The sequence below is a fragment of the Apiospora hydei genome, assembly GCF_038363865.1.
Source record: "Apiospora hydei strain CBS 114990 chromosome Unknown utg000005l_segment0_segment0, whole genome shotgun sequence".
Taxonomy (NCBI): domain Eukaryota; kingdom Fungi; phylum Ascomycota; class Sordariomycetes; order Amphisphaeriales; family Apiosporaceae; genus Apiospora; species Apiospora hydei.
The window spans coordinates 553,707-572,801 of record NW_027117364.1 but is presented as its reverse complement, the minus strand read 5'-3'; the positions used below and the strand labels follow the sequence as shown (position 1 = coordinate 572,801).

General features: G+C 54.6%; 6 protein-coding genes across 6 annotated transcripts; 4 read left to right on the top strand and 2 right to left on the bottom strand.

The window, feature by feature from the left end:
• Positions 1-11: 11 nt before the first annotated feature.
• On the top strand, positions 12-2,128 carry PG997_005626 (uncharacterized protein; the record flags this gene model as incomplete). The annotated part of the gene is made up of 2 exons (XM_066809941.1): positions 12-1,456; positions 1,480-2,128. 2 exons carry the CDS (start codon positions 12-14, stop codon positions 2,126-2,128), a joined length of 2,094 nt encoding a protein of 697 aa, XP_066668864.1.
• Positions 2,129-2,206: 78 nt separating this feature from the next.
• Positions 2,207-3,427, bottom strand: PG997_005625 (uncharacterized protein; the record flags this gene model as incomplete). Its single annotated transcript, XM_066809940.1, has 1 exon — positions 2,207-3,427. One exon carries the CDS (start codon positions 3,425-3,427, stop codon positions 2,207-2,209), a length of 1,221 nt encoding a protein of 406 aa, XP_066668863.1.
• A 1,583-nt stretch (positions 3,428-5,010) lies between these two features.
• PG997_005624 (carbohydrate esterase family 3 protein) lies at positions 5,011-8,276 on the top strand (the record flags this gene model as incomplete). The annotated part of the gene is made up of 8 exons (XM_066809939.1): positions 5,011-5,237; positions 5,288-5,378; positions 5,437-5,858; positions 5,935-6,159; positions 6,229-6,407; positions 6,479-6,718; positions 6,783-7,310; positions 7,369-8,276. 8 exons carry the CDS (start codon positions 5,011-5,013, stop codon positions 8,274-8,276), a joined length of 2,820 nt encoding a protein of 939 aa, XP_066668862.1.
• A 2,294-nt stretch (positions 8,277-10,570) lies between these two features.
• Positions 10,571-12,681, top strand: PG997_005623 (uncharacterized protein; the record flags this gene model as incomplete). The annotated part of the gene is made up of 2 exons (XM_066809938.1): positions 10,571-11,923; positions 12,346-12,681. The coding sequence occupies 2 exons, from the start codon at positions 10,571-10,573 to the stop codon at positions 12,679-12,681; spliced, it is 1,689 nt and encodes a 562-aa protein (XP_066668861.1).
• Positions 12,682-12,750: 69 nt separating this feature from the next.
• On the top strand, positions 12,751-13,421 carry PG997_005622 (mitochondrial 54S ribosomal protein mL40; the record flags this gene model as incomplete). The annotated part of the gene is made up of 2 exons (XM_066809937.1): positions 12,751-13,142; positions 13,223-13,421. The coding sequence occupies 2 exons, from the start codon at positions 12,751-12,753 to the stop codon at positions 13,419-13,421; spliced, it is 591 nt and encodes a 196-aa protein (XP_066668860.1).
• Positions 13,422-14,348: 927 nt separating this feature from the next.
• On the bottom strand, positions 14,349-15,702 carry PG997_005621 (GTP-binding protein rho2; the record flags this gene model as incomplete). The annotated part of the gene is made up of 4 exons (XM_066809936.1): positions 14,349-14,639; positions 14,762-14,922; positions 15,078-15,226; positions 15,668-15,702. The coding sequence occupies 4 exons, from the start codon at positions 15,700-15,702 to the stop codon at positions 14,349-14,351; spliced, it is 636 nt and encodes a 211-aa protein (XP_066668859.1).
• Positions 15,703-19,095: the final 3,393 nt, after the last annotated feature.

The following is a 19,095-nucleotide window of genomic DNA, read 5'->3' as shown; positions in this document are numbered from 1 at the left end:
TTTCTTCCGCTATGCGACCCCTGTACCCCGGGGACTTGCCTGACCCCACGGCCTCTGTCGCGCCACGGCCAGCCGCGACCATGCACTATCCCATTCGCAGCTGCGTTTCTTGCAAAACCCGCCGGGTCCGCTGCGATCGGCAACAGCCCAGCTGCGGCAACTGCGCCCGCGCCCGGGGCCTAGGCCAGGACTGCGTATATCCTACAGGACGGGGCCGGGCACCCAAGCGGCGACGGGATTCTCATGGGCTTCTTGTGGATGGGCAGCAGCAGCAGCAAATAGCCGAGCGCTTGGCGCGGCTTGAAAGCATGATCTGGCGTGCCGGCCACCAAGATCAAGGCGAAGAGGCCACTGACAGGACAACGGCCGTATATACTTCGGCCAGGCATCAAGACCCTGCGCGATACGTCATGGCAAGTCCCGACAGCCCGGTCGAGGAGCACATCGGCCGGCTCAAGGTCACGGAAACCAACAGTCACTATCTCAACGACACGATGTGGAAAAGCCTTGCCGAAGAGGTTGAGGAACTTCGAGATCTCCTGCTAGAGTCCTCTTCCGACGATGAAGTCGACAGCGAGGATGCGGCAACATCCAGTCCCCTTGACGGAAGCATTCAGACGACCCCGTCTCCCAACCCCACCACAATCCTTTTTGGTCTCGGCGCCTCCGTCGGTTCTTTGTGTGACTTGCACCCGACGCTGGTTCAATCGGCCGCGCTGTTCGCCGCGTTCTGCGAGAACGTAGCCCCGGTGATGCGCGTGATGCACCTGCCTACCCTGACGCGACAGTACTGGAACGCAGCAGCGTCGCCAGACAAGTTAGACCGCAACACGGAAGCCCTAGTCTTCGCCATCAACTACGTCTCCGCCGGCACCATGAGCGACGACCAATGCACCACGGCCCTAGGCCAACCCCGCCAAGCCGCCCTGGCGCGATACCGCACTGCAGCAGAACAGTCCCTATCCCGAGCCCATCTACTAGCCACACGCAGCCCCGCGGTCCTCCAGGCGACTGTCTTCTACATCGAGGCGCTCAAGAACGAAAAGACCGGGCAGTCCGCGGTCCGGTCGCTCGTGGTGCTTGTGCACCACCTGGCGCGGTCCATGGGCCTCCATCGCGACGGGGAGGCGTACGGCCTGCCGCCGTTCGAGGCGGAGATGCGGCGCAGGCTGTGGTGGTATATCTGCATCCTTGATCATCGTACCGCGGAGGCTTGCGGGGACGAACATGCTGTGGGTCCGCATTCCTTTGATACAAGGCTGCCGCGGCATGTGGACGACGCTGACCTCGTGCCGGAGATGCCCGCGCTGCCGCCCGAGCGCGAGGGGTTCAGCGATATGACGTTCTGCTTGGTGCGCTACGAGACCCTCCAGACGGTCTGGGGTGTCAATAAAGATACCCCACTGGCCGAGAAGCAGGCGGCGATCAAAGAGCTAGAGCAGAGGCTGGAGAGCCGGTATCTACGACAATGCGACCCAGAGGTTCCCTTCAACTCAAGGTGCTGCTCTCGGCGCGGATGATAGTGAAGCGTCTCTGGTTCGTCGCGCATTGGCCATTGCGTGAGAAGCACGACAGTCGCGAAACGCAGCAGAGGCCAACGACGTCTGAGGAAAAAGCTACGCGAGACCAGCTGTTCGCCGCCGCCGTCGACCTCCTTGAGGCCGCGGCCAACATCCTCGCGAACCCGGCCTTGTCGCCGTGGACGTGGCATGCGCAGACGTACAGCCACTGGCACGCCGTGGCCTTTGTGCTCCACGAGCTGCGGCGCCGGCCGGCTTCGGCCGCGTGCGAGCGGGCGTGGCGGTATACCTGCGTAGTTTGCGAGAATTGGCTGGCTGGGTCGAATGCCACGAACCTGGGGCGGCCTATCAAGAGTCTATGGGAGAAGGTTCGGCGGGAACGGGAGAATGGGGACGACCACAAGGGGTATGATTCCGTCAACAACTCTAGCGGCGCGCAAGACACAGCAGAAGACTCATTGGACTCATTCCTGGATATGTTTCCGCTTGAGCCTGGAGACCATCATGGCCTCTGTTACACGCTTATGGCCGACCACGAGATGGCCAATTATTTTGATTTTGACGAAGATCCTCTTTCAGTCACTGCGGCCACCAATACGATATCATAGCTCCCGCTCTTTATCCTCCACCTGGTCTAAATCATGTTGTTTATTCCCATCCTGATCTCTTTGACGTATCGAGCGATCCTAGCCCTCGCATTGGACATCTCCATTCAAGGCAGTGCAGCTAATATCCTCACCTTTCCCATGCAACCAAGTCGGCTCTACATCGGGGTCTTGAAAGTTCTTGTCTCCAGCAACGAACGCGATACGTGAAAGCACCTGCGGCCTTTGGTTGGGGCCTTCGACCAAGAACCGTGCCATCTTAGTAGCGCTTTCCTTGGTGAGCAGCGGCTGTGCATACTGCTCCAGCTCCGTGCACGGCTCTTCTTCCCAGTCGTAGTGCACCGGCCGCTTCTGTCGGAGGCATTCGCTGGCCATCTCGAAACGGACAGTCAGGCGCTCCAATCCGCTGGGCATGCCGGCGCGCAGCGCTTCCAGGCGGTCCCACGGCCAGTCATCGTCTACCTCGTCCCGGTTCAGATCCAGTGCCAGGGACGCGAGATTCGGTGCCGCCGTGCTGAGGTTCCGGAGTTGCGCAACGGAGAGGAGTGGGCGTGTCGACCAGAGGTTCTCGGGTGTATACCACTCCAGGCGGGTAAGGGACTTCCCCTGGGCCTGGAGGATTAGGTCGAGGTTCTGGCTGTGGCCGGGCCCGATGAAGGTCAAGTGTGTGAGCGAGTTACTTGGTACGGCCAGTACAAACTCTTTCATCTGGGCATCCCCGACGGTCAAGGACTGCAGTTTCGGCACTTGCGGCAGCAGGAGCTTGATCAAGAGCTCCGGCGACTCGCCGTAGTTGAAGCCCAAGATGGACAGTTTCTCGATGGACGAGAAATCCATAGCCTCGAGCCACAGATCGAGGTTGGTCCTGGAATTTCCCTCGGACGAGAACAAGGCGCTGGGCAGCCCTTTGAGCCAGGCCCAGACGTCCTGCGACTCCATCCAGCGCATGTATTCGCCCCACCACCAGTCCGGCATGTCCGCGTAGTCGAAGGCCGTGTCGTGGAAGCGGTAGCCCTCCAGCGACAGGGACCGGAGGGTCGACGGGTACCGCGTGCACCGCCAAAAGCAGATCGGGAGGCTGCATCGGCCGGTCCGGCCCACGCATCCAGTTTCGGCGATCCGGAGGTGGAGGGACTCGATGTTGGCGCAGGTGGAGAGGATCGAGTCCACTTCGTGGATCGAGTCCGGATGGGGAATGGTGGCTCGGAGCTGTGCTGGGCAGTCGGTGGTGGTGCCTGTGCTTGCCCGCGCCAAGCCTGCGATAAGGCTCAGGGCCAAGAGGGACAAGGTCCAGTTCGCCATAACAGTAACGGGAGTTGGCAGCGGAAGAACTCTGGAAGCGGAAGTCAGTGAAGAGTTTTAGTTGATACGGATACGGACCGAAAGACGGGGGTGTTGGTTGCCTGATAGTCGGTCGACAAATCAGAAAGCGGGGTCGCTTACTAGGGGAGTCCGGCAGCGTTTGCCGGGATTGAGACCCCCATACATCGATATCGTGGGCAGATATTCAAGAGTTCGCCTATTTTTGGGACCAGGCTGCAGGTGGGCTGCATGGCATGCATGCATAGATCGCGGAAAGACAGCCCTAAGAGGCATGGCCCAATAGCAGTTGGTGAAATCTCTGGTACTGTATCTAATTGGCTGATGGCTTTCTATTGGCTTGGCAATCTACTTCGGGGTATACAGGAGGAGTGGCCAATCATTGGCCCACACCAATCACCAACCACTAGTCGGCAGCTCGCCATGGCAGGTTGAGTAGATACTACTCGGAGGATACCATGAGAGATATAGGATGTTTTACTTAATCTAGGCAGACGTTTTCTCGGTACCATGAGTTTTCAGCGGTAGGGGTAGGCGACTACCGGTCTGCCTAATGGGGAGGCAGTGTTGTTAGTATCACGTCAGCTCAACTATATTGGATACATACTCTTGTATTACGTAAGCACTATCATTCTGGCCAAAGGGAGAACATGGATATTTATACTACAGGAGGCAGTCTGCCTTGCTTCTTGGCCAAGTGATGTAACGCAAGATATACTTACAGGTTCATGTTAAAACAAGATGGGGTTGCTACCCTGATGTCAAGAAGTAGGCAATATCGTAGGAAGATAACGTAGGCCACATGGGTGCCCATGTTCAGATACTGCATATACTACTATGTCATGCCACAATATGGTAACACGGCATGCGTACCACCCCAGAGCCATTCTACAACCTTGACTTCATGACCTTTGGGCCTTTAGCCGAGGACCGGAAAACATCATGCGTTTCTATACCCATAATGGCTCGAAGTCAGCCTCTTCGGGATCGTACCTGCAAGTTCAGGGGCAAGGTTATATATTCATATGCAGGCGACAAGGCTCGACAAACTTTTTCACTGCATACTGAGCACTTTACTGTCGTCTTGGGATCCCCAGAAACTCATGCAATGTGTCAATTAATTTCGGGCGCGCGAACTAGAAAGGGCAGTTGTGTGCGGCGAGGGTGGGCGCCTAGGTCATCTTACGGGTTTATCGTGACCGTCTAGACCCCTAAAGACTCTTACGATTGGCACGTTACCTGCATGGTCCCGAAGTCAGCGGTGATCCACTCTCGGTCAGATGGGCAAAGCCACTATCTGAAATTGGGTGGGAGGGCCTTGATAGAGGTGGTGAACCGCATACTCCCCAAGTGAAAAACATCGATACCAAGACTTCTATCTGGATGATGGAGATGCCGCCTAACCGGAGATGCTATCAGTGTAAGTGAGGGATATACTGTCAGGAATTTTGTATATATAGCCTGCTTGTATTCAATGGTCAACTCTTCAAATAATGTAGCCGCACATCTCAAAACCATTCAACGGACTGGCTTTTCTGAACATCAACCCCTTAAAATCCTTCACTATGCACTTTCTTGACAGGTTCTACCTTTTGGCAGTCCTCTGTACGCTGGCCACTTGGTTCAGCCAAGTTACCGCCGCTCCTTACCCAGTCGAGTTCTTCGAAGAGGAACTCGCTCGCTTCAATATCTCTGGCGCCATAGCCAGACGACAGGGGCAGTCCATCCCTCTGCGTATCTTGCCCCTTGGTGCATCTATCGTATGGGGTCAAGGTTCGAGTGATCAAAACGGGTATTTTGCAAGCCTACATGCTTATGATGGAGCATGGCTAACTTGAACAGCTTCCGCAAGCCGCTCAGGGATCAACTCAGGTACCGAGGCTGGGAGGTCAACATGGTCGGGAGCAAGAGGAACGGCAGAATGACTGATAACGTAAGTGTATTCCCAGATCAGTGCTGTTTCGACCAGTCTAGTCTAACCTCGTCTCTAGAATGTTGAAGCCAACCCAGGAGACGTGATCAGCCAGGTCCACGACAAGTCACGCAACTCGTACGGTTACAAGCCCAACGTGGTCCTGATCAACGCGGGCACCAACGACGCCAACGCCAACAACGGCGGCGGTCTCGACCTCGACAACGCCGGAGTTCGGATGGAGTCCCTCATCAATGATCTCTGGGCCGCGCCGGATATGGGCAACACCCTCATCGTGCTCTCCACGGTCCTTCCGACGACCGCTGCGGGCCGCAACTCGCGGGTGGTCATCAACAACCAGTACAAGGCCCTGATTACTCGGCTCCGCAACAACGGCCGGCCTATCATTCTTGCGGACATGGACTACTTGACCACGGGCGACCTCGTGGATGGGGTACATCCGAACGACTTTGGTTTCGTCAAGATGGCCAACGTCTGGTGGTAAGTACCTATGCATTTGACTTGGTGATGCTCGTAGTTGAACTACGCTGACGGAGCCCCCTTTTTTTCTTCATAGGATCGCCATTGAGCGCGCCTCTAGGCAAGGCCTCATCCAGCCTCCCGCTCCACTTGATACTGGGTGTAAAGCAGCCGAAGGATTTGTATCCGGCGTCTACGCAGGCGGGCTCACGCAGCGCGGGTCTGGTGTCGGGGACGGTATCTACCAGCACGAGTCCCAGGAGAAGGGCATCGTTCTTACTGTGGACAGCGGGTTTGACAGAGACCAGTGGTTCTTCGCAAGGTTCGTCGTTCGCTCTTCATCGCCTCCTCTCTCTCAGTAGAAACCGCGCTGACCTATGGTGTTGATCAGTCTTTATGGCAATGGAAAGGACGATCTCGTGGGGTGGTTTGACCGTCCTGATGGTTCGGTCGCGTACGGTGTTTGGAAGAACAGGGGCAATTACAATGACGCCTCGTTCGAAAAGATTGGGGACATGAGCGTTGCCGACAACTGCCCGGCTAGCGGTGTTTACTTTGTCGACTTGAATGGTCAGTTTCGAAGCCCCTAAGCTTTGGATGATTTGCAATTGAATAGTAACTAACTGAACAAATTTTTCTAGCGGACGGATACGACGACTTTGTCTGTATTGCACCAGACGGCAATGCCTTTGCGTCAATCAACAACCGGGATGGAAACGATAGGAACCCACCAAGTTTCAGACCCATTGGCCTGCTTAAGCAGAACGTTGGTTTCGGAGGAGACCGAGTACGGATGGGTGACATCGACGGCGATGGCCGCGCCGACTACTTGGTCATGGACGATGGAGGCAATATCCTGGCGTGGCGCAACGGTTGGATCGGTAAGTCAGAAGCAAAATGCCCACCATGCTTGTTGCTATGCTAATTGCACACGCTATGCATCAGAGGACTCCCCAAGATTCTGGGAGGAGCTCGGTATGAGGTTCCCAGCGAAGGGCATGGGCGACGGTCGGGGGGTTCGCTTCCATGACTTAAACGGAGATGTAAGTCCACCCGACTATTTGAATTACCCCCATATCGAATCATATCTGGGTACTAACCGTGCGGGTTCCAGGGCCGAGACGATTGGCTCTGGGTTGGTAACGTGGGTGAGACGACAACCTGGACCAACGCTAGAAGCTGCGCTAAAGGCCAACTGGGAAACGGACTCAACGTTGGCTGGCGCCAGGGATTCTACAGGGGGCGCGAACTCTGGTACCACCCACGGCGGCATGGGCGGTTTCGTCACCCCAACCGAGACGTACCTACGTGATCGAGTGCATTTTGCCAGGATCCTGGGTGAGCCGCAGGACTTCGGGTTGCTGCCTCGCCGCGACTACGTCTTCATGCAACATACTGCACTCTCCAACGGACAGCACCGGTTTGATATGCGAGTATGGAAGAACATCGGTTCAGGAAGCACCAAGCTTGAAGGTATGTTTCTCATCACTCTTGGCAGATCTAAGAACAAATCATCTAATTTCTATCACAGCGGACGGCAACAAGTACTGCAACATGAAAGGATACCCAGATGGCCGGATGGACTATGTCTGGACGCTTTCCAAGGGAGAGATGACCCTCTATCCCAACCTGGGCCGCTCGCAAATCGTCGGTGATGAGTCCCTCTGGGGCCCCAGCGAAGTCATATTCGACCCTAACCAACTGATTGGCCGGCCCCTTGACCGCCGCGATCTCCACATGACCGACTGGGACGGCGACGGCGCCTGCGACATCGTCTGGACCGACCCTGACAACAACAACCGCGTGCAAGTCTGGCTGAACCGGTACCCCACCACCGGCGGCTGGAACTGGCAGCACGATGCCAACCCGGCCCCCGCGCTCTCGTGCTCGCAGCGTCGCGGCCTCGGGATCCACGACCTGGCCGTGCGGTTCGCGGACCTGACGGGCAACAAGCGCGGCGACTACCTCTGCGTCGAGAAGGACGGCCGGACCACGGGCTTCGTGCACGCCGACAACGGCGGCTGGGAGAACGTGGGCCAGATCAAGTTCGCGGAGCCGGATATGCTCGACCGGGCAGACCTGCGCTGGGCCGACATCAACGGGGACGGGCGCGCCGACATGGTGTGGACCAACAAGTTCAACGGCGACAGCGTGGTCTGGTGGAACCGGGACCGGAGCAGCAACCCGGCCGAGACGTCCGGGTCCGCGTTCCGGTGGGAGAAGAGGGCCGAGCGCGTGTTCGAGAACAAGGTCGCGGGGACGTGCATGTACTACCCGGACCTCGACGGGGACGGGCGCGCGGACAAGCACAACATCTTGGGGACGTGGACGAATGAGGCGGAGACGTGGTTTAATCGGTGCGGGTTGCCGGAAGTCGTGGGGGATGATGGGCCCATCACCAACCCCAACTTCCCTATTCCGGAGGTGCCCAATGAGTAATTGCGGACATGGGATACGCATGCAGCCATAACGGCCACGAAACTTATCTTCCTTTTCTTTGCCAACTTACGAGACGCGGGTTCCCTTTGTATCTCATTTTCTACGAGCAACGTTAGGGTACTAGCTAGCAACAATATTAGTTAACACATTTGTCATTATTTCAATCGCGAACGACATGCCTTGGTGTTCAGCGAAGCGAAGCACGATGGCGAGATAGTTAGGCTGTGCCAAAAAGCATGTAAGATCATTGGTGGAAACTAACCGCTACATAAGTATGTATGACACGGTTCGGTGTTCTCGTTAGGTATGCAGTGAAAGGGTGGTTGGCCCAATCAGCGACCCAGCACCACTGCGCTGGGTATAAAGTCGTCAAACTTTCCTCCTCACTATCCGGCCTGTATACACACGTCACGCCCAACCTTGGTATAATCTGCCGAGAAAGAGCTTCGTGAATGTCATACATCTTGTAAGCTTGCCATGAGAAACAAAGATTTTACTACAGTTGCGTGATTCAATTGGAATCGAGATGATATAATCCCGATTCGTCATTTCAGTATAAAGTCGTTTCATTATGCAGCAGAGGCGGGTATATGTTAGTAGAAGCTTCATCCACAAAAGAAACGCATAATAAGTAATACCCAAATCCCATGTCAACAGTTCCCCTTCGAATGTACAGATAAGGGAGTGATCAAGAGTCTATCTTGGTTACCTGTATGCCACCGAACGTCCACATGTTTTCCAACCCATCAGCCTACCCATTTGAGCCCGGAGACTGGCATGCTTCCTTTGCATGATTAAGGTTCCTGATCATTGGTTTCTCCGCAGGGCCTCATTGTCGGGTATGGGTCCACCCAAGTTTGTCAGGAAGACAGAGAGCTTTGGTGTAGGGCCAGTATGAGAAGGTTTGATACCCCCTGGCGTTGGCCATGACATCGCCGCGGCTAAAGGATGGAAGATTCCAATAGACTGCTACTTACCTAACCCAGGTGGATATAAACTTTCTCATCGTATGACGCTACGTTCACATATATGGAGCTCCGTATGCTGTGCAGGACCTACAGAGTATCCCATGCCAATTTCAGTGGTATCGCGTGAAAGTGCCACCGTAGAGATCAGTCAACCTATCGTGGGATAGAGTCGAGGGTCTCTCAGCATCATGTTATCAACACATGTAGCAATCAAGTCCATGCCTGCCCTCTCAAGAGAATACTGGCAGCACACAGGTGTTGTCCTCTGGTTCGGAAGAAGCAACCAACCCCAGTGAAACTCAATCCTCGTGAAGACGCCAGTAGGAAAAAATGGCCTCAAACTTGCGTTAGCCAGTCATAACACAAAGGTCCCAAGTCTACTTCCGCGTAGTCGTACGGACCAGCATGAACAGTGCCCTGGGCCTGGGCTCTGGAGGTTACCCCGCGAGTAGGCTTCGGGGATGAGGCAGGGTAGGGGCGTGGTACAGTGGGATGTACACTTCTGAGTTGGTGGTCGCTGAGGATCATCACAGCTATAGTCGAGCGCACCCCACCGCTCCTGCTCCGTTGCCAGCTATTCCACGGTCAGCGTTTCTGTTGATCATGGCCAGGTATCCCAGCGGTTATTCCAGGCTCAATTGGACTTACCTCCGATAGTACCATGTTTGGGTCGTTGCATGTCGCAAGGCGATGATGCTGCTGATGCCCTGAGACACCTCGTCTGCGCTACTTGGTCCTGTCCGACAGTTTCCGTGGGTTGCTGCCGTGCTCTTCTGATTCCGAGGGGGTTTGTTCAGGGCGAAGACGTACTGCATTGACTGGCAAGTGCGGCCACGGAAACCACACAACTGGTGGAGGAAAGCCTGTCTGAGGCTGGATCCAGTCACTGCCGTCCCTCCTCCCCTCTAAGAGCAGGTGGCTACCCGACTTTCTTCACTGAGTACACCCTCTGTACCAATCGGAGATGGCAGGTAGGTAGGTGGTAGTAGCCCCCTACCGCTGTGCCAACTGTAAGCGCACCTTACCTTCATCGTCACCTTCACCTTCACCCTCCCATTACTGACGCACCAATTGACACACACTCAACCTTCCCTCCCATCAACTTCATCAGTACTTTGCTTTCCATTAACCCGTCAATCCATCTATCCATCAATTCATCTGGTATCCTTTGCCATTCTCATTTCCCATCAATACATCAATCCATCATCACTGTCAATCAAGACACATCCCCAGTATCTCCTCTATTGCTAGAGCTCATCAGTTGTCGCTTGCGCGCATAAATTACTTTGCTTCCCGTCGCATCGTTTGATACGCACTCCTTCCGCCATGCCCCGAGGTACCCAAGGTCAGTCGCGCCCTGCGCGAACGGCCCTACCAAGTTCACCCGTGGAGAGCTCAATCGAGGCGAACCCTGATTCCCGTAGCAGCAGCAGCCCTGATACGCCGTCCTCGACATTGTCCCGCACCCCGGCAAACAGCACTGCTCCCTCGACTCCTGCCGGCTTGACTCCTGCTACCTCGGACCGAAGGAGCACAAGGACCGATGCCTCCTCCCACCTTCCCCTTTTCGACGTCAACGTCATTCATCGAATAAAAGGCAATGAGACTATCGACTGTCGGAAGTGGGACGAGTACTTACCCCGTCTGGGTTGGGCAGACTCCCTCTTTGGATCTCTGCGTGGTACAGTTGCTGAACGCTATAGTACAATCAAAGCCAACACCTCCCGGCAAGAGCGACGTAGAGAGTTGAGAGAGATACAGACGCGCAATCTCCTCATCAACGCTCGCGAAATCCACTGCAAAACCTGCGGCGCTTGCGGCTCCTACGGGATCTCCCAAAAATGTCCCCGCAAGAAGGACGCAACCCTGGTACAGCATGGGTGGACCGAAGTCGAGCACTACTTCGATTTCTATCGACCTGAGGTTCCATCAAAACACGAAGTGACAGCACGCTATTCTCGTTTTCGGATCCAAAATAACGTAGAGGTCAAGGCGGTGAAGGTCTTGGATCACATGTACCCATACATGAGCTACCAGCCAGGCGAGTATGTCCTGCAGCTGATGCGCATGAGCGAAGCCACGGAAAGACAACAAGCCATAGGCATCCGTGTGGAGGATCAGAGGGATGGCTACATGGATTTCGAAGACGACATCCTTGTGCCCGACGGAACAGTTCCCTTCCAGCCAGAAGAGGATCTGGAGCGTTTCAACGTCGTCCGCGATAAGATACTGCGGATCGTTGTCGCCATTCTTGGATTCAAGCCGAGCACGACCAGCTATGTCCCGAAAACACTCAATGCCCTTTTCGAGCCATCGGAATTGCCATACCAACAATGGGAGTATCTTGTAGCAGCATGGGACGTCAAGTTCCAGAAGGTCGCTCGCCTTCCCAAGGCCATCAAGTTTTCGGTGAACGGTGCTCGTGATAACTTCAGCGAGGCAGCTTGGCTGATCCGGAGGCTCAGGGCCGAGAAGAAGTTGATGGAAGACTCTCTGGACAGAGAGTCACTGTTCCAGCTGCTGGAGAAGCTCCTTTGCAGGATGACGGAAATTGAATTTGACAAACTGGCAGACCAGTATCTCAAGAGATTGGGCAGGGAAGCCTTCGACTGTCTGAAGGATGGGGATGAGGATAAGGTGCTGGTATACGCGGCAGGTGCCTTCTCCGAGGATTTCAAGGTATGTGTTTTTTCGTCGTTCGATATTTCCTTGATGCTTGTCTCTTCCTCTTCTTTCTTTTTTTTTTTTGGGAATTCTCTTTGGACATGGTGATCACGGTAGGGGTGGTGCATATTATTTGGAAAATTACATGTTAGATACATGCATTTGTTCTTTTCTGCCTTTTGGGGAACTGGCAAACCCCATGGGCAATGTTTCCTTATCAAAAGGCCAGCATTGTTACATGGGATTGGGCAGTTGAAGTGGGGACCCCGCTGGGCCTCTTTTTTTCCTGCTCGGTTCCTGCCCATACACCACCACCTGATTCGGGCACCGGAGCTTCTGTTGATCCCCGCGGTTCAATCCATCCATCCTAGCCCATTGAATTTTGACGGCCGCCGCTCCAAGAGAGAGCTCTGAGCTAACAATTCGTCTCGTGCCAGGACATCCACAGTTACTACAAGACGTACTCGGGATACCCTCAACCCGCACCATTTGACGAGGAGCGCCTCGACGAGTTCCGGATTGCGGCATTGCGCATCATCAACGACCAAGACTTCGTCAAAGCCGTACTGACCCAAGTCTCTCGGCAACTTGCTAAACAAGGGCGCTACCTAGACGAAGACCACGACGAAAGCATCGCAACCCTCCCCGCCGGAGCCGAAAGTCCCGAGCCATCTACATCCGCGCAGCCCGAGAGCGCCCGAAAGAAGCGTGGTCGGCCGCCGAAGAAAGAAGGCGATCCCAAGGGCCCTTATAAAAGGAGGGAGAAGGCTTAAAAACCGACCAACCAATCTCAACAACACCCGACCGCATCATAGCCGGTCACCGGCCTACTCCCCGTCACCATGTCTACTTCCTCATTGCGCAGTCTTTTCTCGGGACTCTCACTGTCCACCACCACTCCCCTCTCCTCGACTGCGTGCCAGCGCATATCCAGCACCCTCGTTAGATCCCCCACAGCAGCAGCGATTGCCTTGACCCCGCTGCAACGGCGCTCGTTTTCCTTCACGTCCCCGGCCCCCGCGAAAGCGGACAAGTCCTCCAAGAAGAAGCGCAAGAAGGGCAAGGGCGACGAGCCCGACCCGCGTATCCAGAACCTGAAAGTCTCCAACCCTCGCAAAGTCCCCGCGCCCCTCCGTTTTGCTCGCAACCGCGCCCTGCGGCACTGGACCATCCACCGCGCTTGGCTCTTGTTCCAGCGAAAGGAGCGGGAGCGCGAAGAGAAGGAGCTTGCACGGTAAGACGACACACGAACCCCCCAAGCCAATTGCTTGAAATGATTGAGCCCATGCTGACAATGACCCTCACGTCTTCTAGACTATACCAATCCATGCACTCGGCGTGCGAAGAGCTGCGCCAGACCTCGGGCCCCGGCACCCAGGACGAGGGCTACCTGTACCGCGTGGCCATGGAGAAGAAGGGCGTCTTCAAGCACCACAACTTCCCCATCGAGTACGCCCGTCCCCAGGTCGAGACCCCGGCTCGGGAACCGTGGAATCATGGCTGGACGCGCTAAAGCAGCAGCAATCGCTCACGATATGATTTATATGTACTTTACTCGACTTGTACGTGTACAGAAGCGCTAGATTTATACTTCAGAAACTGCCTATAACCTAGTTGGCTTGTTTGCATGGTGAATACGGGATGTGACATGCTCCTGCTGGTCGAACTCCGCGAACGACTACAAATGACAATGTCACACAAGACCACTTGCAAAGCAGCAAAGGTGCGGAAGGTAGATGTCTTGTTGATTACAGTGCTCGATCCAGATATAATAAGTAATATCGATATTTTGCTCTCTGCCTTCTGATGCACGACCGCAGCCGTTGTCCTATCCTATCAATATGATGATTACCCAACCACGCTCGCTCGTTCGTTCATGTTGTGTGCCTCCTCCCCTTTCCATGCAAATAAAAGGAAAATAGAGATCATCTGCCCTGGCAATCTGTCCCAAAAGAAATTTTTGATTTTTTTTCTCTTGCCTCCCCATTACGCCGGAATATGCGCCTCCTCCCCCCAATTCCCAGCTGATCGGTCCTTCTTCTACCACCATGAGTCAATGAGAGCCGGCATAGATCCTTTCCACAAGGATGATTGTTAGATAGGTGCAAAGTGCTGGCTGGATTCATGTTTGGTATTATTACAAAAGAGCTCTAATCCTCTTCAAAGTCGTCGGATTGAAAGAGAGGTTTTGCTCAATCTCTTCTCGTATGGGCGCGATGTACGTTTTGCCTGCTTGTTCCGGCATCTACACCATACGGCTGGGGGTATGTCGCTCGCTCGCTCGATGCAGTTTCAATGTTCTGTCGTAGGCTCAGGATTCGTCGTCGGGCGTTGTCGCGGGGTGTTCCCCTCTCGGTCCTCTCTTTCCATTATGTACAGTGTGCTTCGCCTCACTCTCCCCGAGGATCGGTCATCTTGATGCGGTGGTGGCAGCCCTCGCTCATAAGACGACGCAGCAGCCGCCGCCCTCGCCCTTTTCGAACGTGAGCAGGGCCGCGCGCGTGGCGGCCTCGAAGACGTCGTCGACGCCCTCGCCGCTCAGGCTGGAGCACTCGAGGTACTTGCGCGCGCCCACCTCCTGGGCGACGGCCTCGCCCTGGCGCTCCGCGACGAACTTGAGGCTCTTTTTGCGCATCTCCTCGATGGCGACGGGGTCGTCGCGCAGGTCCTTCTTCAGGCCGACCAGGATGATGGGCACGTCGGGGCAGCGCTCGGTCGCTTCTTCTATCCACTGCGGCTTTTGTCAGACCTGCTACAATTTGCGCGTTCGGTCGTCGGTTGTGCCAAGCTGGGTGGGCTTGCTTGCTTGCTTCTTTGCAAACGCGACTCGACCATGGGATGGATGTAACGAACCTTGTGCTTGACATTGTCCAGGGAATCCGGCGAGTCCACCGAGAAGCCTATCAGGATGACATGTGCTTTCGAATATGCCAGCGGCCGCAGTCGTTCATAATCTTCCTGTCCTGCCGTATCCCATAATGCTAATTGTACTGACTTGCCGTCTACTCTGCAATCTGTGACATAGTTTTCGAAGACCGTGGGAATCTATTCGGAGGGCGGTACGCGGTTAGACTGGTATACTATCGGAAGAGCCGGAAGATGGAGCGCAAGTGGCGTGTGGTTCGGACGACTGTGTTGGGCGACGAGTAGTATGGAGAATAGGACTTACATAGTGCTGCGTGACTGTTAGCAATGATGGTACCAAATGGGACGGGGACGCGGAATCGCGCGCAGCTTACTGTAGGGAAATATCCAAGAGTGAAGACACTCAACAGAGACGTCTTTCCGCAGGCGCCATCGCCTATGATGACCAGTTTTCTATAGAGGGCGAGAATAGCGAGTCAGCTCGGCAGGTCCTCCAATTAAAGCGTCGGGCATGCGATGGACAAGGACCGCGTGAGCCGGGACGAAAAAGATCGGCAGGGACCCAAGACACATGACAAGAGGGGGAGGGAGAGAGCGAGATCTCATGGGTTGGGATGGGGAAGCGATATTCCGGGCTGCATCGAAACGGCATTGCTCCTTTTTTCGTGATCATCACCAGACAGAGTGACGTTGGATGGAAACATGACGGGCGGTTTTCGCGATGCAGCAACAAACAGCAAGAATAACGCGCGCAGCAACCTGCGATAGCCGCTACTGGGGATGGAGATTGGGAAGCATGGGAAACCGGCTTATCCTTTCAACGAACGGGCGGACGAACGCCCCAACGAACACCTCAATTCACTCGAGCGCAACAACAACAAAAAAAGGTCTTACCTGCGGATGACATTGCCCGGATTTGCATTTGCCATGGCTATGGACTCTAGGAATGCGCGGGATACCGGAGAGAGAAGGACGATAAAAAAGAGAATATACACCAAGCTGCAAATAGTTGGAAAGTCCAAAGTCCAAGAGTTGATAGGGAATCCCCAGGGCCGGGCGTGGAAAGGGTCCGCTTGTTTTTTTTGGGCGAAGAGTCGATCGTAGTCTGCTCAAGTTGCAGCTCGGATGGAGAATGGAAAGCGACGGGAACGCTTTATGGGACCGGCTTGCTGGCTGCTGGCTGGCTGACCAAATCTCGGGCGACCAGGGCGAGCGAACGAAAAGGCACACACAGCGAAGAAGCTCTTCGGTGGGCTCGAGGCCTCCACGGCGGGATGCTAAGATTTGGAAGGACCCGATAGTTTTCAGTAGCTGCAGCGCGTTATTGCGTAATTGGTCGGGGGCGGCGGACAGGTCGGGTCGTGGAGGAGGAGGGAGCAGGCAGGCAGGCAGGCAGGCAGTTTGTCAGAAAGAGAGTGAGGGATGTATTTCGTCGGAACAGGAATCGGTCGTAATCCAAGATGAGATCGAAAGGAGTCTCCTTCGTCTTCCCTGTTTCGGTGGTACGGGCGAAAGGTAATCTTCTTCTTCTGCTTGTACGGCGTCGGCGAGGTGGGAAAGGATTGGGGAAGATAATTGGGATTCCTTCTTCTTCTTTTTATTTTTTATTTATTCCTCTCTCATATCTTTATTACGATTATGATTACCTCCCAGGAAGAAGGGGTAAAAATAAATTGGGTTGAGGGACCTATTTGGGCCATCCTTGACCCTGACTGCCAGACGGTGGTGGGAATACGAGCGTGCGTTGCGAGTCCTGCTAGGCAGATGGAACCGGCCTAAGGCATGTTCGGTCTGGCGATCAATTGGACTTGTCGCGACCCCCTTCCAGACCCGAACCGAACCCCCAGTATGAAGAGTACTGTCTGTCTGTCTGTCTGTCTGGCGTTCTTTCAAATGCTCAATGTTATGCGCTGCGCCGCAGCCTGCAGGGCCAGCCAAGGGAGCCGACGGATTCGAGTGTGGGATGTAATGTTTAATACATTGATCCTTAATACGATGACGGACCAGCCAGACCAGCCAGACCAGCTAGGTAGACCAGAGAGCGCAGCGTAGCGCAATGCAGCAAGCAAAGCAAAGCAGACGTGCCGCGGCTGTACATTCATTACGCGCACAGCTACGGAGACATACGACTTTAGGAAGAGATATCCACCTTACCTTCCCGTCCTTAGGTTATGTAATTTGACCTTCGTTTCTTCTCCCGAACGTTTGGCATCCAGCATCCATGAGAAGGAAACAAACATAAGGAAGAGAGGATGGCCGACCAACATCTTCGCCGACGCCATGTGATGCGTTGGCGGGTTTACATGTGCTGACTGACGGTTCTTCCGGCCAATCCCACCCCCTAAGGGCGCATTCATTCATTGCCTCACGCCCGACGCATCTGCTACGACTGCACCTTACAGTATGCATCCTGATGGGCCAGATGTTTCCAGGCTCATCCAGTCTAATGCAAACATGTACTTATTTACTTGTTGTGCAAAACGCTTCCAGGTTCCAACTCGGCCTGGATTTGAAGATGATGACAACGCAAGCCCCAAACCGCCAGATCAGGTTTACATGCTGTATCTCGCTCTCCCTTCGTTTCAGCTCCGTGGGGTTTTGGTATCGGCTAGACAACGACACACGCCTATCCTCCTTCTCCAGTCCTTGATCTTAAGATTGAATTAGGTATCAAGAGGTAGGTAGGCAGACCGCTCTCTCGCTTTGAAGCCATCATTTCTCCTTCACGCATCAGCTGATCCGCACCTGGTCGAACCGGCTGAACCAGATGCAATGCGACAGGAGAATACGGCGTTCAATAATGGCATGCTGCAAATGATGCAGCTTTTGAGGCTGTGAAGCGCTAAGCTGGCCCAGCCCCACCTGCTGTCAACAAGACCCCGGTCAGGCCGACGTCCTATCCATGCATCCTGGGCTCCGCCGGTGGGCGGCTCCATCCCATCAGATCTTCGACCACAACTGCCGCTGTTTTCGTCCCCTGAAATGTCACGATCGGGGGCACCTGGGACTGAGGACGGCGGCACCCGGACTGGATAGAGGTGCGCGTCCTCTCGTTTCCTCCCGCCGAAAGTCGGACGGGTCAACGGCCGCTTCTCGCTCTTTCGGAACCTACTGGTTCTTCACCGACAGCCCAATCACCCAAGACCTTTGCCGTCGCCGTTGCTAACGCTCAAAATGACGTACACGAGGCTTTACCGTGACAGCAGATAGGTTTGTTCGGGTTCTGGATAGACTATTAGACTATTCAGCCCAATCTCATTTCCGGTGCTATTTATGGTAACAGAATCTTCCTAAAAGTCGATTACCAACCTGGGCCGGTTTGTGGACGATGATGAGATAACGATGAACTGGAGAGTTATGGGGCGGCCTCCCTCCCTTTCATAACCCTTAATTCATTGCTCATATGTTGTTGTGCCCACTGCAGACTTCACCCGAGGCCACAGTGCGTGCCAGTCGCCGCGCTCAACATTGATTTGTAATTCGGGCACATTGGTGCAGGCTCGTTATTTCTGTCTTCCTATGATTTGAGAATGCAGAGTGTCAGAGTTGATACCAGCCGCTGCTGCTGTCTTCAACCCACGGAATCCAGAGCAGCGTACTATCCTCGGACGCTCTGATAACACTCTAGCAACGACGTCCCCACATCGACTTGAAATTGACGGAACTGAATAAACTGTAAACTGTGGGCATTGACTTCTCCGTGGCACAGGTATTGTGACAAGAGGTGCGGATTTGCAGCCTCGCAAAGATAATAGGGCATCAATACATGTACATGGTCCCAGCCATTCCAGGAAGTGGAAATACTCGTTGATCAATGACCAGAAAGAAAAGGAGATGGACAATCGTGTTACCGTATAAGGACTATACAGTTTCCAACGACCACGTTGCTCGGTTTCATGATTCGTACTTGTGCTGGGAGGTAGAGGCTGACTGTGAGACTGGTATCAGAGAGTTTGCGCAGCCATTTGCCAACCCCTGATTTTTGAGATTCCACCAAGTTGCACTGCCGGATCTCGGCATACAGACTCACGGCCCCCTTGATGACTTGAAGAATTGAGCTAGTATGCGGTTGCCCTACCTCTCTATAGAACCAGCGTATTGTGAAGCAAGTGTGAGTGCGGTTATCACGGCCTGGGTTTGGAAGTTGGCGTCGCGAAGATTATTGTGTGCGTTGAGGCAGAAGTTAAGCCTGGCAAGATCAAGATCGACCCTGACGATCTGATTAGAGCTCCATCTAGTATCTTGTGTTACGCGCTTGTAGACACGTTGAGCTGCGCGATGGGAATCCTTGGCCCTGCTCTTAGAAAACGGTGGCCGGCAAG